This window comes from Columba livia, chromosome 1 (assembly GCF_036013475.1).
Source record: "Columba livia isolate bColLiv1 breed racing homer chromosome 1, bColLiv1.pat.W.v2, whole genome shotgun sequence".
NCBI classification, from domain to species: Eukaryota; Metazoa; Chordata; class Aves; order Columbiformes; family Columbidae; genus Columba; species Columba livia.
Genome location: NC_088602.1, coordinates 102,739,155 through 102,755,644, shown reverse-complemented (window position 1 = coordinate 102,755,644; position 16,490 = coordinate 102,739,155). Strand labels below are relative to the sequence as shown.

General features: G+C 35.6%; 1 protein-coding gene across 24 annotated transcripts in view; it reads right to left on the bottom strand.

Moving 5' to 3' along the window:
* Positions 1 to 16,490, bottom strand: part of DMD (dystrophin) — a 1,272,535-nt gene that overhangs the window by 242,170 nt on the left and 1,013,875 nt on the right. For all 24 annotated transcript variants that reach the window (XM_065049958.1, XM_065049956.1, XM_065049960.1 and 21 more), the window contains one exon: positions 14,659 to 14,848. In XM_065049958.1, coding sequence (XP_064906030.1) covers positions 14,659 to 14,848 — 190 coding nt within the window. The remainder of the gene's footprint in view (positions 1 to 14,658; positions 14,849 to 16,490) is intronic.

The following is a 16,490-nucleotide window of genomic DNA, read 5'->3' as shown; positions in this document are numbered from 1 at the left end:
ATTTTATTCTAAATATTTGCCGTGCTCTAGTATAGAAAATGCCAACCTCCAGTCTGGTGGTGCAAAGATCTTAGAAAAATTAAAATTAAGTAAGCTATCCTCAAAACCAAAACAAATTAAATAAAATACTATAAATTGAAATAAAATAGGAAAACAAAATACATAGCTTTCTCTCCCTTTCCTCCATCTCACCCCAACACCTGGCTCAGAGCCTCTACACTGAGCCAGATACAACAGATGTTAATGATCTGCAAAATTCCTTTTGATATCAACAGGACTTGAGTCTCCCAGGATTGGGTTTCCTGCATGGAATTCAGAGGCATGGAAACGTAACTGCTGCTGCATGTTTACTCTAAGGACAACATGCGGCCTTTATTTGATGCCTGGATCATGGAGCTGGACTAAAACTGGAAAATTACCCTGTTTTTACCTGAGACAGCAACACCTGGTGTAACACGGACAGGGTAGTTGTTTAACAGGAAACACAAGATAATGAAACAACAGGCTGTCATGTAATCGCTCCCATTGCAGAAATAACACTTCTTGGCATTACTTTTCAGGTGGTGCTAACCCTCCATAGTATTAGATGTCCCACAAGTTGAAGGCTAAAATAAAATGTCTGATTTTATATTTTAAAGCAAATCAACAAGCTGGGATTTAAACATTGTTGCAACTCTTACTCACGAAGAATGGAGTCACAATAGCACAGTTGAAAAGAAGAGACTGTCTGTTGAGGTTAATGTACTGTTATGTCTGTAATTGGTGTAACATAAGAGAGAACAGGTTTATTTCATAGCTTTGATCTGGTGGCTTCCAGCAGGTTTGCAGTTTACGGGAAGAAAGGATTTGCTGCTTCATTTATAGATCAGTGAAATACTCTTACATATAAAAAGTGCAAAAAATAGCAGGACAACTGTAAGCTTTTCCCAGCAAAAGACCTTTGAAGTTCAACAATGAGATTTAGTGCCTCAGTCTTTTGGTTTATGTACTTAGTCCTCTAGGAAGTGAAACTTGCTATTCTCTTCTACTGAACTATGAAGTAGTTTTAGAGAAACAGTCATTAAAATTGTGTCCAACCCAGCAGCATGAGGTAGAAATTAAAATGAAGTAGGTTTAATATAGCAGACAATGTATGGTGCTTCTAGAGAGGATATAATTTATGTCTTTAATTTGCTTAGTTACTAGTTAACTCCCATATTTGCTCCATTGGCAATGTTCCCCTAAAAAGCTGTAATATCTGATTCAGATACCAGAAATTAAAATTTTGGCACTAAGAAAAATAGTTTCAAAGTCTCTTTTGGGGGTTCCTTCAGCTATTTCATAACAAATTATCAGTGCAACCTGACAGACGATCTTTGTCAATCAAGCTTCTGGAAGCTATAGAGACTTCTAATGTGAAAAACATAAGCGAAGTGAGGAAGGTACAAGAAAATAATAGTGTTTATCTTCTGAACTGATTAATATGCATGTTTCTTGGTGCTCATGGCGTCTTCTGGTTTTGCATTACCTGTTCTACAATATGGACAGTACAGAACTGAAGCTATTTATTTAAAATCAAGAGTCCAGATGTTCTCCCTCACATACCAACACCTCTGCTGACTGTTAGTACATCATACGAAAAAAAGCCTTAAACAACCATCTGATAATGTGTTCTTTTCTCTGCTATACTTGTTCATAAATATTGTCTTCTGGTTTTGATGCCATAATTTGGTCAACTGAAAACTTCTAATTTTCTGAGGCAAAAAATGGACAGTTACATTTCAGATCTCCTCTCATTCCTCCAGCCTCTTCCAGCTCTGTTCTGATTCATCAGAGTTATTCCACTCAAAAGGACTAATACAAAAACCTACTGTATTATTGCAGCCACTTCAATCTGACTTTAAATCATAAAGCGCCCCAGATTAGCATATTGAAAGCACAAATCACCCACACTTGCAAGGTAAACTGCTAAACTAGACCTTCAGAACAGCTGGCATAAATAACTTCCAAAACACTTCATAGCCCTAAAAAGACTCCTCCCTGTCTCAGTGCCCAAAGTGTCTGATAGAAACGTGACAAGAGACAGGAAACACAGAGAGAAAGAGAGGGAAGAACAAGACTTCCACAAGTCTGAAGAAAATAAGCATTGTGTCCCTTTCACATACCTGAAAGTAAAGAGATCTTCCCTTCTTGAGGCCCACTGTGCTTCCCTTCTTGAGGCCTGTTCTGCCTTGGGAAAATCTGTCTAAGAAGAATCTTTTCCCTCGGTTCAGTTATTGATTGCTACCAAAGACAGCCAATGGGCTACAGTAATACAAGGCAAATGGATCTCCCCAGGCTGGTGCAGGGTCCCTTCACCCCACTTCCTGCCCTCCCCTGAGGAGCACCAGCAGCAACCCTGCATACAGCAAAATCACACAAAGAATTCATGAGCAAAAATCTGACTGATTATGGTAGCCATGGTGTAAGTTCATAGCTGTGCCCATTGAGATGGCCTGACAACTATACCAGCCCAATCGAAGCAGTGAAAACCTTTTTCTGCAGGTATCACATCTGGAAGTGGAAGTTCCCTAATTGAACAAATATTCTGTTTCAAGGAAATTTTCTGTGGAAAAGAAACACATGAAGAACAGAAACCTTTGACACCTTTTCTTCCTGCTGACAATGAGGAGATAAGACAAGCCAGAATAACAACGGACAAACATTTCTCAGCGCAGCAGAGTAAAACCAAACAAACATCACTGCCTCAGCGCTACAGGACATTCATGTGGACGGGTGGGTCAGCTGACGACAGCTTAAAACCTGGACTGATCTGGCAGAGGAAACTTTCTAGGCATATCTTCACATACTTTCATAGTTATCTATGACTAAATTCATGGTCATCATTTGGGGGAAAATTGATCTGAGTAGGCTAAGTTTACATTTTGGTTCTCTTCTATTGCCTCATGGGAAATTGCACAATTTAAAAATATATTGAGTGGTAGGACCTACAGGAAACTATAAACACTTTAACCTATTTTAGGTAAAAAAGAATCAAATGAAGATGTAAATATATAAACACCATTAAAAATACACTACCAACAGGGAGTACACACACACATATTATATATGTATACATTCATATATATAAAATCACACCAAACTTAGGCACCAGTAGCTAGTTAGTTATTTAGCTACTCCTCTTAAGTTCTCTCTAATTCATAAATCAGACATATGCTTCTCCAGAAGGCAAACAGCCCCAGCTCAACTGGGATAAACTGTCCTCTGGACATGCTTCTACCTTACCATTGTCTGTGCAGAACTAGGAAGAACAAATAGGTATCGCAACCAAACTGAGCTGGGTGGCACGACCCCCTGCAGTAATGTGAGTTCAGCAACACCTCTTGGACATTTCTTCATGGTGTAAGGAGGTACAAACATGAGCTGCTGTTGCATTGCTAGTGAGATGAAGACAATGGGATAACTATAATACATTTGGCCAGACAAAAATTTTTCTAGATTTCATCGACTGATGAACTTGGTGAGAGCATAAACACCTACCTCACAATTACACTGTTCACACCTAAAAATAGGTGTCAGAAGCTGACTCTTCAACTGTACCACCCACAGGATTTCAGTAAGGAATCACGGCAGATACACAACAGACTAGTTGTATGGGCTTCAAAAATGTAAAAGTAGACAAAACATTGAAGAGATGACATTACTGTATTTCTATAATCCAGTTACTTGGTACAGAACAACTTGTACCTGGATACATACAGCAGAGTTTGTGGCTGCTTGTACCAGTGTTTAAGGACATATCTCCTAGCTTCACCTGAAGAAAATCCATAGATGACAAGTTTATTTGAAAAAAAATGTATAGCTCACAAGGTGAACAACTTGTCTGAAACTGTATAATCCTAAAACCAGATGAGAATAGACATGAAGGATGATAGAATATATATACCAGAATATAATGTATATAACAGGAGAACCTATAGAATTTATGTGAGCCTACATCTGATTTCCAATGTCATAGGTTCTAAATAATGTCATTCAATCTCATGCGCAGCAGCTCCATATTGCTGCTCTAGGGTACTTGGTAGATATTATAACATCAAATGACTCCCTCATGCAGAAGAGTATGCACGAAATATCAGAGAGTTGACAACACAAAAATAGAAATTATAAATTCTAGAAAGAGTACTAATGCATATTTAAGTACCTATGTATTTCTGTTACAATAGTCAGCCTCTGAAAATGCAATTATTGTAACAATTTCAGAGAAGATAAGCCCAAATTTAGTTAACTTTACCAAGACAAAATGTAGCAAGACTATAAATAGCTATGATTCAAGGCTGCCTTTCCAGAATTCCCAAACAACATGCACTGTACCCAAAGGGAAAATCCTGAACCTAAGTTTAGAATTTCCTCACATAATTACAGTCAAAAAGGAGGACAAAGATCTTCCTCCAGAAAGTTGCTAATATTTTCAGTGACAACAAGCAATGAACCCACTGGAATAATTACAAAAAATAGTGAGTTAAGACTTCTGTGTTACTAATCATATCAGTAAAAGAAAAAAGAAAAAAAGTGGTGACTATCAATAAATCTAAAATCAAGCACCCAAACCAAAACATGTAAAATGAAATTATATCCAATGAAAAGAAATGGCTCAAATGAAAAACGATAAATGCACATGTAGAACTTGCTATTGACAGAAGAGATTCTATTTCTTGTTAGCAGTTGAAAGAAAGTCTAAACTTCTGACAGAAAATGAAATGGGAAACTCACTTGGTGATGATATAGATGAAGTCATTCTTGTCAAACATGCTGTCAGTTTATGCAGTGGGATTTGCTATGCTACATTATGCAACTGCTGCACAGTACATCATACAGAATAGCTGGTATTGTGAAAATGTGTGAATTCACGTGCAGAAAACCTGTGCTATGGCAGCTATATATTCATAAAAAGGAAGAGTCTTGGAGCGTTTATTAGAAGACAACTATTTTTCTCAGCACAGTCTAAGTCAAGTAGAACTTGTCTCTGAAAAGCATTTGTGATTTTCTTTTATTGCTTATTTGTATTCTTCGTAGGTCATTGCCTTCTCACATATTCAGGAAGATATCTGCCCTAAGCCAAAAATAATACTTTCCTTAGTTATGCACTGTATAAGTTATGCTTTTTATATTAACATGTTAATAATCACAATACAAACATTTTACTTTTTACCTGCTTTGTGAAAATATACATCTGATCTCACTAACAAAAAATTATGTGCACTTCAGCCATGTCTTTTGAATAGTTTGGTATGAGGTATAACTGCAAAAGGCACAGATACCCTTTTGAACTCATCAGAATAATATATTAAAAGCTACCCTTGGGTTTTTGCAAACAGTTTTTATTGATTATTTGCTTCTCAAATAAATCTACAAACAACAAAAGTAAATGGAAGAACTAAATGGCTGATCAGACCACACCAGTGTTTGAAAAATCTGTATCTAAAGCTGGTAGCGTTTGAATGCTGATCTGTAAACTTACGACCATTCTTCTAGTGTGCTCAATAAACGTTTAAAGAGGAAAAACATAAGTCAACCAAGTGAGCATAAACTATCACATTTGACAAATGGGATTTTTCTTCTACCTTGATTATGAGAATATATGTAAATTAGAAATTAAAGGAAGAAGTGTATCTTTCTTCTTGTTCACAAACACCTACTTCATATGTGAGATTTTGGACAGTCGAGAGCTGCTTATTTTCCTGAGAATAAATTTTGAGAATACTTACATCTCACTCCAGTAGCAAAGCACTAGATCATCTAATAAAATGAGCCCTTTTCCTTCTAAAAGAAAATTAGCATTGATTAGGAGTTTGTTCTAAGTGCAGGAAAAGGAATGGCAGAAACGGAATACATCATTAATGTAACTGCTCCAAGATAAGCTGCAGCATCGATACCTTTTCCAATTTTATGATACAGATTATCCAAACTAAACTAATTGAAACAAAGTGTTTGAAAAAAAAAAAAAACAACAGCAACATCTACATATCCATTTTATTGCTCATTCCCTGATCGCTTCTATTTGATATCCAGCTAAGAAGAACAGCTGTGGCATTGCCTCCCCCACTGAGAATCATCACCAAACCTCCCTGTGAAAGTATTCAGCTCTCTAATAAAGTAGCACTATGCAGTAACTTGACTCTACACAGCTGCTCCATGCTCCATTTCCCAGTTCTCTTCTTTTTGTGTTTTTCCTCCCTGCACTGAAAGCCTCCTGTTCCACTTTTTCATATCCTTACCTACATCAAAGCACATCATCATATGGAAATGACACTGAAATTGCCACTGTTATTTGAATGAAGCAAAATCACAGTCTCAAAAGATAGCAGGAATACTAATATATCAATATTATAGGATACTGCTTGACCACATGCTGGGCTGTTAAGCATTTTTTTAATAAAACCATTAGTTCTCTGAGAAGGAAAAATAAACCAGAAACCAGCAAGCCTAATCCAGATGACAAACTATGGTAGTATAAAACAAACATAACTGAATTTTATTTTTAGACACGATCCTTAGAATGCATTTCAAAGGGTTTCTCATTTGCATGTCTTTCAGGACTCAAAGCTTCAAACACAGATATATGTTTATATCTATATGCCTAAGAAGTCTCATTGATTTCACCAGTTTTACCCATTTTATAGGACTGTAGATAATATTTACTCTTTGAACCAACGATGTCCTTATCTTTGTGCCTTCTATAGCAGCACATTAATCATAATGTACTTGACTATTAAAAAGTGTCTTTGACCCTTTGTGCTACTGGATTATTGCATCTATCACATCTAGCTTATGTTCATAATATTAAAAAAAATATACTACAGAACCTGATTGAACATAGATACCATCTTTGTCCTACTCTTGAGGGACAACCAATGGTAGGGCAAGGGGTAATGGGTTCAAACTGGAACACAGGAGGTTCCACCTAAATATAAGAAGAAACTTCTTCACAGTGAGGGTGACAGAGCACTGGAACAGGCTGCCCAGGGAGGTTGTGGAGTCTCCTACTCAGGAGACATTCAAAACCCACCTGGACACATTCCTGTGTAACCTCATCTAGGTGTTCCTGCTACGGCAGGGGGATTGGACTACATGATCTTTCGAGGTCCCTTCCAATCCTTAACATTCTGTGGTTCTGTGACATTTATACACATTATATACTGACATGTTAGCATTACCAGAAGCTACCTTTGTATGTTGTAAAGTAACTTTTTTTCCCCTCTATCCAATGCATTCAATTAAAAATCAGGTATTAACACAAAACACTAGTCTGTTACCAAAATAGATTATCTCAGTTCCCAGCAAAGTGGGAACTCAGTGTGAATACTGTGGTAACAGTTCCCACTCTGTTTGCACAAAAGCATTGATCTGATAACACAGTATCAAGGTAAATCTCAATTAAGAAAATAATTTTAAGCAAGTAACCATTCATATTTGCATGATAACCTTTGAGGAAATATTTATTTTAGGTGTAAAATTAATGGATTAAGAGAAAAATCACTTGGAGGCCAAAGGCTGCAGATTTCAATTCTGTTCGTAAGGAAATAAAACCCAAATTTTAATTTATGGTACTTTGAAAAATAATTGTACTACTTTAATTGCTTACCTCTAGCTTTCACCTATCAGTGTCCCCATCAGTTTCCACTAATAAGAGTAATTTTAAAATATATAATTGTTTTTATTCTCTGTGGTCCCTTCTCTTCAAGATTTTATTTTTTTCTTTTTTTTACTATCCACTTTTCCTTCTCTCTCACTTAAACACATTCCTTAGGAACTCCTGGGAGATACTTATGAAATTTTCTCAAGAAAGAGCAAGAAAGTTTTCAGTATCTTACTCTTTCATATGAAAACCTTTGCATTTGTATATTTGAGTAAAAATCAGTTGGGCTACAGAATGACTGACTATATGACCAGTGATTATGTAAGCAGACCAGACATCACAAAAAAAGAAATCACCACACAGTAAAGGCAGGAAGGCACCTCCAAAAATAATCTGATCCTAACCCCTTGCTGACAACAGGCCATTTTCAGCCAGGGTTCGAAGATCTCCAGTAATGGAGATGCCACAACCTCTCTGGACAGTCTGTTTCATAATCTGACCATCCTCACTTGTTTTTTTTTTTCCTTATGCTAACCTGAAATCTCCTGTGTTTCAGTTTGTGTCCACTACCACTCATCCTGTCACAAAGCACTACTGAAATAAGCCTAGCTCTGTCATCTTTAGGCATTCCCTGTCAGGTATTGGCACACCCTGAATAAGATCCCCTTGAGCCTTCTCCAGGCTAAAGTGTGTCAGCTCTCTCAGCTTCTCCTCATATGCAAGATACCCCAAACCCTTAGTCGACTTTGTTGCCCTTCGCTAGATTAGCTCCAGTAAGTCTGAGTGTCTTGTGCACTAAGGAGCCCAGCCCTCGGCCCAGCACTCCAGATGAGTCTCACCTGTGCTGAGTGCAGGAGAAGGGTCACCACCCTCAGCCTGGTGGCAACGCTTTGCCTAACGCACCCCAGGGTGCTGTTCTCTGCTTTTGCCACAAACACGCCAGATTAGAGTATAAGGACAAAATTAAACCAGCCCAAGGAAGATGAAGAATGACTTTTCCTAGTATTAGCTGCACGAGCAGGTACTTTGCTCTGATAGAAAACATTCAGACTCAAGCAGCTGGTTTCAGCTGGAATGGCTGCAAATGGGTGCTGTAACCACGATGCAGTCACCGGCCATAAGGAAATTTTCTCTCCAGTCAGGAATTCCATGCCTGCCAAAACTACAAGTGTAGGTTCACGGAGGTTTCATTGGGTCAGTTTGGCCCTTGCTGTTAACAACAAATAAACATTATTCCCCTCCCTTATGACCACCAATCACAATACCAAAAAGTTATTGACCAGGTGTTTTCCAAGTAATATTATCCAATATTTCACAAAATTCCATATAGTAATTTTTCACTCTGAGAAAATATCTTGCCCTGTCCCAGGTTAGGCTGTAATAGCACTTATGTAAAACTCAGATTTTGGAAAGTTTCTTCTATTACTCAGTGGAGAAAGATGGCTCTGACAGTTGTTATTCTATCTCAGGTACTACAGAACCGGTTTTATTTCAGAATTAGCAACAGATTAGTGTAAAAGGCAAATCTGGAGTGTTAAACTTTAAAAAAAGAGGCGAGGGAGGAAGATTACATTTGATTTTTAAATCTTCCAGGGAACAATTTCAAGCAAAAGTGCATGTGAAAGTGTTTCAGAACAGAGACTGGAAGTACAAGAAAACTAATTACTACTAAATATTTTTTTTTGGTAAAGTCAATTGAACTGAGCAAGGATGTTAGAGTCTCTCTTCCCTGTTAGTCAAGTTCATCATCTAATTCATACATCACATCACAAAATTAACTGTGCTGGGCAATTATATGTAAATTATGTTGTAAATAAGGTTGGGAATAGTCTTATTCTCTCAAAAAACCTCTACTGCTAAATAAGTAAGAAGGGTAAGGAACATTTATCTACCTCAGCTATCTACTATTGAGAAAACAGCTGCCTGGACACCTTAAAAACAGGCAAGCACCTTTAAAATATTGATATAATAGAAGAGATGAATGCCTTGCATGCTGTTCACATCCCTCGTTTTAGAGCAAAACAACACTGAGAAAATACGGGTACTGTCCATACTACACATTTGAAGGTCTAACTTAAGGTACTGCATACTTTTCATATTATTAGCAGCACAATTCCTGCATCTAATGGAAAACTACTTAGGTAATAGACTAAGTGAACGTGAAGGTGGTAATAAATTTGCTACATATTTCATTCCAAAGTTATTAACTCTGCTTCATTTATCATATGCTGTCACACTTTTAGTCAGTCTATACTACCAATAATTCATCAGTCATCATAGATTATTTCAGATACATTTTGTAACTTGTGTGTACAGTATGAAGCATTATACAGTTATTGTTTAACTAGCTGTCACATGCAGTGTGTTCTTTTTCAAATTTCAGTAAAAAAAAAAAAGTGATTAAATTCATTTACAGGCTTAACATTAAATGTTTGCACTCATAAAACATCAGCATAAATCCACAGTAGCTTCAAAACTGTATCCAATATTATATAAGCCATATAAAATGTCACATGCAATTATTGCTATAAAGACAAAGTAATTAACACAGTTGAGAGTTCATATCCCTAGAAGTATGAAAGCAGAAAGTAAAATTAATTATTTTCATCTCCCTCATATGGTTACTTATCAAACCAGGCCTCATGGGGACACATGATGTATTTCAACTACACAATAAAGAGCAGTACATAATTACACAACTCCTTGGAGTAACTGGTTTGTATCCTTGAAAATTCTCCAGAAAGTGTTCTAACTGTGTGAATCACCTCAACTGTTCAATTTCTGTCAGTTCAGACAAATGATGCATGCAAATACATGCTCATATAAACAAACAGTCTGTTTATAATGCAACAGTTTAATATAATTACATCATCAGGTAATTAGAATGTGGAGTTGTGTAAATCTCACCCTTCTCCTTCTGGTATTGAATGAACCACTAAGTAGTAGAGGAAGATTAATCTTTATTAGAGAGATTTGAGCTAATGGTTTCTGAACACGAAAAGCAAAAGAAACACCTAAAAATGTGAAACTTTCCTGGACAAGTAACTTCCGCTATATAAAACACTTGCCACGCAGCAAAACATTATTTTCCTAGTTTAAAAGAAAAAAAAAAAAAAAGCTTGAGCATGTAAAGCAGAAAACTGCTGGATCACTAAAGGGAAGGTAAACATTTTTAGTGACAAGGAAATAAAGCTACCACTGAACCTCGAAATTTAGTTATTTCATTATTTGTGTAGAGAATTCTTTATCAAAAAACTGCTTTATACCAATTGCCTAAAAATAGGAGATTTAACCAGAATCATAACATTTCAGGAATCCTAATGGCTACTTTCACATAATCCAAGTCCACACAACTGCGTAAAGAACAAGAGAGAGACTGCAGATCGAAATCCATATGTCATATTTAACCATAACTTCTATGAACTCTATAAACCTAGGTAGTCAAAGTTTATTTCAAAAAACTGTGGTTATGTGGTTATACTACGTACACTGGATGTTAAAAAAACAAATTAGGGACACAGACTGTATTTGAATGTGTCTGGTTTTATACAGGTACAATTTACATAGCCATTTTCTTGGGATACGAATAATTGTCTGGTGTGTTTTATAGGGTAAGAACATTTCTGGCCCAGATTATAAAGTTAAAAATAAGGCTTATCATTATTTATGGTTTCTTGAGCTGGTCATACGGATTAGTGAGCAATAACACCCTTCCACAAAGTACATAAATATATCTTTTTGAGATTCCAGTGACTTATTAAAGCTCCTTTTTGTTTGAACCTTTTATATGCATAAGCTGTCCACAAACAGCCACACTTTTGCCATGTTCTTATTTTTCATCCTAATGCATCAAAGTGAATTGTAAGACAGAACTCTCACATGCAGTGTATGAAGACTGGAAGAATCAGTGGGGCAATAACTGGGGGACAGGTGAAAACCCACACTCTCTTTCCTGACCATTCAGCTGACATAAAGCACAATTTTGTGAATAAAAACACTTACTAAAGAAGTAAATGTCCTTAATATTTGCTCCATTATCCAGTTTTGTAGCAACATAGATGGACAATATTTGCAACACTACCAGGAAATTGTACCTTTTTGGACAGAAAGTTTTTACAATGAAGACTATCGATATTGAGAACTGTATGAACCCATTGCATATATCACCCGTCTTAATGAATTAATTTTACAGCTAAGCACTCTCAAACTCTTCAATAAGTTTACTTTTCTTTTCTTTTGAACAATTGTCTCATCTATTTTTTTTTTTTTTTATGAAAGGTTTTATACAAGAAGAACCATAGCATAACATTTGACTTTGTGAACTATAGTACAGTTCATAAACATGGATGTTGCTCTTTGTTTATAGCTGGCCTCGGTGCAAGAAAAGGATCAAGGTCATATTTAACTTGCTAGTATATCTGCAGCCGTAGCGTCCACTAATTTATTCCTGCACTGAATTTTACTGGCATTGTCCATTCATTTTATACAAAACTCACACACACATCATTAGAAAAATCTATCAAGTACTAATGGAAAAGAGAAGTTTATGTAAGTTTGTGTTTTCATCTGTACGTATGTCCCTCCAGAAATGATAAATTGCTACAAAAGCACCATTTATCATTTGAGAATAATGCAAAGCCTTCAGAAAAACCTGTGGTCACTACAACAGCTTCACACACATTAACACATTGTATTACTGACTAAACAAATGGTTCAAATAATTTACAGTCAGCTCTCCTGAAACTAAAATATTTGCTGTTACTGAAATCCCTATTCAAGTAAGAGAACTGACTAAAAATGATGCTCTAATTACTAAGAACATACATCAGTACAAAGATACAACCTTTAAAATAATTGCAATTAATGACTATGTCTCAAATCTGTGATAATTGAAAGAAAGAAGATGCAAATTTTGAAAGGCCACTTAACTGTAGTTCTTAAAAAAAAAATGCAGAAAAAGTGGTTTTTCTCAATTATGATTTCTAAAAAAAGAAACATTCTGTTTACTTAAAGAGAACATTCCTTATCCCAGTGGAAATAAGGAACTTCTACTTGAGGAAGAAAAAAAAGAGAGATATCCATCAGATGCCCTTCAGCAGAAGGGCATTTGAAAATCCAGTTGTGCTTGTTATGAGATTCCTCTTGGAGGCTTCAAAATGGTACAAATAGGCTGATACAAACAGTGATAGGCCCAGGAAGAAAACCAAGTCGATCTACACAGAGACAGATCAGCAAGCAGATGCAAATGGAAAAAGCCCACAATAAATTGCACTATCAAAATATTTCCTCCTGCAATCATCAACTCTAACTGAAGCCTAAAATTATTGTGCTGTTAGTGGGCAGGTATGTATGAATCTTTTGGGTGCAAAAAGATATATAACTTTTTTTACTTCTGCATACTGTTTCTTTTTAGGCTGTAAGAATAATTTCTCTGTACAGCCAAGATTTGTGAACAGAACGATATTTGCTTCTTGGAAGTGAAACAAATAAAGGCTCAACAATAGCTTTTACTCTCCCTGCCTGTCATGGAACAGATGGTCTGGTGTTTAAATACCAAAAACCTGAAAAGAAGAGTTGAAAAATTAATCTTACATCTCCACTGAAGTGCAGGAAAATCTTTAGAAGAAAGCTAACAGTTCAAAGCAATTGTTCACATGATGAACATTTTTATGCACTTCATTAATTATGGTGGGAAGGACTTGTACGCATTTATATTTCCTGTCATGTATAGCTCTGGATAGTTCTTATGTGGAAACTAAAAAAAACCCAAGATACTGGTTGAAAAAATAACTAGGTCTACAAAGCCCCATTACAGCTAAAAATGAAGCATTTGACCTAAATTTTTAAGTATCTCTATTTTGCCAAATAATGCATTTTTCAGTGATCACAAAACACCTTCTGTAAATACTTGATAATTCAATTGTTTCAGCATCATTACAACCCAAAACCTAATCTAGAGAATATAAAAATAGCTATATTGAAAATTACCCTCTCTAGTCTAGAGCTATCTTCCATTCAAAGCTGCTCTCCAAGATTATACAACTGAATTCAGAAACACGCGAGGACTTAAGGTATATTACTATGAAAACAAATTAGCATAAAGACAGATCACTATTAAAAATGTCATTCAGATTTCACTTTTGTTCAGTGCAACAGCTATAGATTTCAGAGTATAATGTAATGGAATTTAACAGCAGTTCAGTTAAATAGTTAAAATAATCTATTAATTCAGGAGCACCAAAAGAAGGTAGCAGTATTTCCATCCAATGTACTTACTCAACATGTCACTTATAAGTAAAATAAGTCAACCAACCTCACATTTAAGAAATCTAAGACCTCACACAGACATATGTAGTGAAGACAGTATGATGGAAGTGTAACAACATAGTTCAACAGCACCACCTCAACTAATTGTTTGTCTTTATCCTCAAAATTATCTGGAACACCAAATACAGCATTCTCGCTCTTTTTAAAGATTTTTTGTTTCCAGAGGAAAACAATGGTCCAAAAGCTGTCCAGCCATTACTTCTGAAAATTTTAATCATTATGTCTTTTTATTCTTCAACAGAGTATGTTGACAATAATCAGCCAAATACCAAATTAACATTTTTTCCTGTATTTAAAAGTAATGGAGAAAAACTAATTCAGTTAAGCTACAGAGGATAAAATTGATGTAATTTATATAATGTCTAGAAATATCAGAAATGCTTAACAAACTCTATGTCTGTCAAGTGTTCGGTTCGAGACTGTAGTTTGGTTTTATGTGATTAAAAAAATCTAAATGACCATTTCAGCAAACTTTCTTTTCTGTATATTTTAAAGCTGCACTTTGAGACACTTTTGCAGATGTGTTATATGCTGAAAGATGTCAGACAGAATCATGATGTGACTCATGTTAGTTCCATGTAACAATTTCCAAAGGAACACTTAAAGGTTAGTGCTAGAACCAGTTCTCTTTTCCAAAACAATTTCAGTTTCACTGGAAAACACCTGACCACTTTGGATACCTGACATGTTTCTAAAATGAAGTGTTGACTTACCTGCCACTGTTTCATGAGCTCCCGAACCTTTTTGGCATCTTCTAGTATCTTTTCTTTGTGTGTAGCATCCTGCAGGACATTCGCAGTTGTTTCAGCTTCCGTAAGCCAAGCAAGGAACTTTTCAAGATCCAAGTAGAACTGCTGCAACATTTTTAAGGCTGATTCCAGTGCAGCTTCACGATCACAGACCCTGCACAAGTACAAATGGTCAAACGCAGAACTCTTAGGAAGTAAACAAATCTTAATCATGAAATAAAAATATAAGAAAAGGCACACTATATATTTTTCATGTACCAAATCAAGGTAAGTTTGCAGATACATTAGCTACAGAACTTGAATTGTACGTTTGGCAAGTAGGCTTCCTTTTTATCTTCTGAGAGGTAGTAAATGGAATTCATCTGGTATAAAATTAAGCGAAAGCATTTCTTTAAAAGTACTATGCCTGAAACATGCACAATTAAAAATAAACAAACAAACAAACAAACCCCAAAACCATAAACCAGAAGTAATTCCCTGATTGTTTTAATTAAAGGTTATTTTCTTATTTGTCATTAACACTACAGTGGGAAAACATCTTTATATTTAGAAATCACTAAATAGTTCCCAGTCACTGCATGGGATGATGAATTTAATTATTGGTTTTCATGACTTTAAACCTTTGGAGATTGTAACCAATGCCTTAAACCTCTTATTTGTTTTAATCTAGATGTGATAAATTACAGGAAAGATCATTATCAATTACCTAATAAAATATGATTTTAAATACAAAGGCTACCTTACCCTTGCGGAATATCTGAATCACAAATTGGGAAAGAACACTAAAGGGTCTAGAAAATCTGCTGCTGAAAATAACATTAAAATATATTTATGTTCTATTAGCTTCCATGTGCAATGTAAGTGTTACACGTACTCACTGATTTGTTGCATTGAACTTGAGCTAACACAGATTCAGAAATGTGAGCAGGTAAGTATGACATACTGTGCATTAACATGATTCTGTCAAGCCTACTGAGCCTTTGTTTTACATGCGTATTTGTTTAACATCAGCATGATAATTGAGTAACTTTTAGGCTCAGAAAATATATAGTAAATTCACCTGATAATTAGAGTTACTTCAAGTGGAATGAATGCAATTTGCTGCACACCTATGTTTAGTGATTTGGATATTTCTAGATAGATTTCTTGTCTAGTTTTATAGTTATTTTGACAGAGACTAAGATACTAGATTTTAGCAGATATAATTTCTCAAGTTGTAATTTATCATAACTTTAACAGAGGAGGTCATGTCTAAGTGCTAATCTCTATATCAAATCCAGTTTGCTGTCATGAAGAGGTTGTACTCCTTGACAGTTAATGATGATATTGTTGTAAAACCTAGTACAATAATTGAAATCAGAAAAGAAACAAAAAACTCAACACAAGTGTTACCAGGTACCATAGACTTAAAATGCTGGTGGTTTCTTTGTTGGATTTTTGTTTGTTTGCTTTTTGAGAAATATAAGTAATTTGCAGCAGAGGATAGTGGGAACAGAAAAATTCAGTCAGAGTACAGGCAAGGACAACCATTTCAGAAAAAAAAATACTCCCCCAGTCAAATGTTACAATAGCTGTCACATTTCTGTCATATCTTTAATCCTTTAACATCTTATTTTCTTTTCCAACTATTTTGTGGGGAAAAAAAAAAATAAATAATTATTGGATCCTTTTTTTGATTCAAAAACTGAGAAACCTATTGAATGCCTCACTACAAAGTCATTCACCAACTTTTATAAACTTAAAAATGGACTAGATTTTTATCTCAGCTGGTCCTGTTCCCACTTACAAGAATTCTC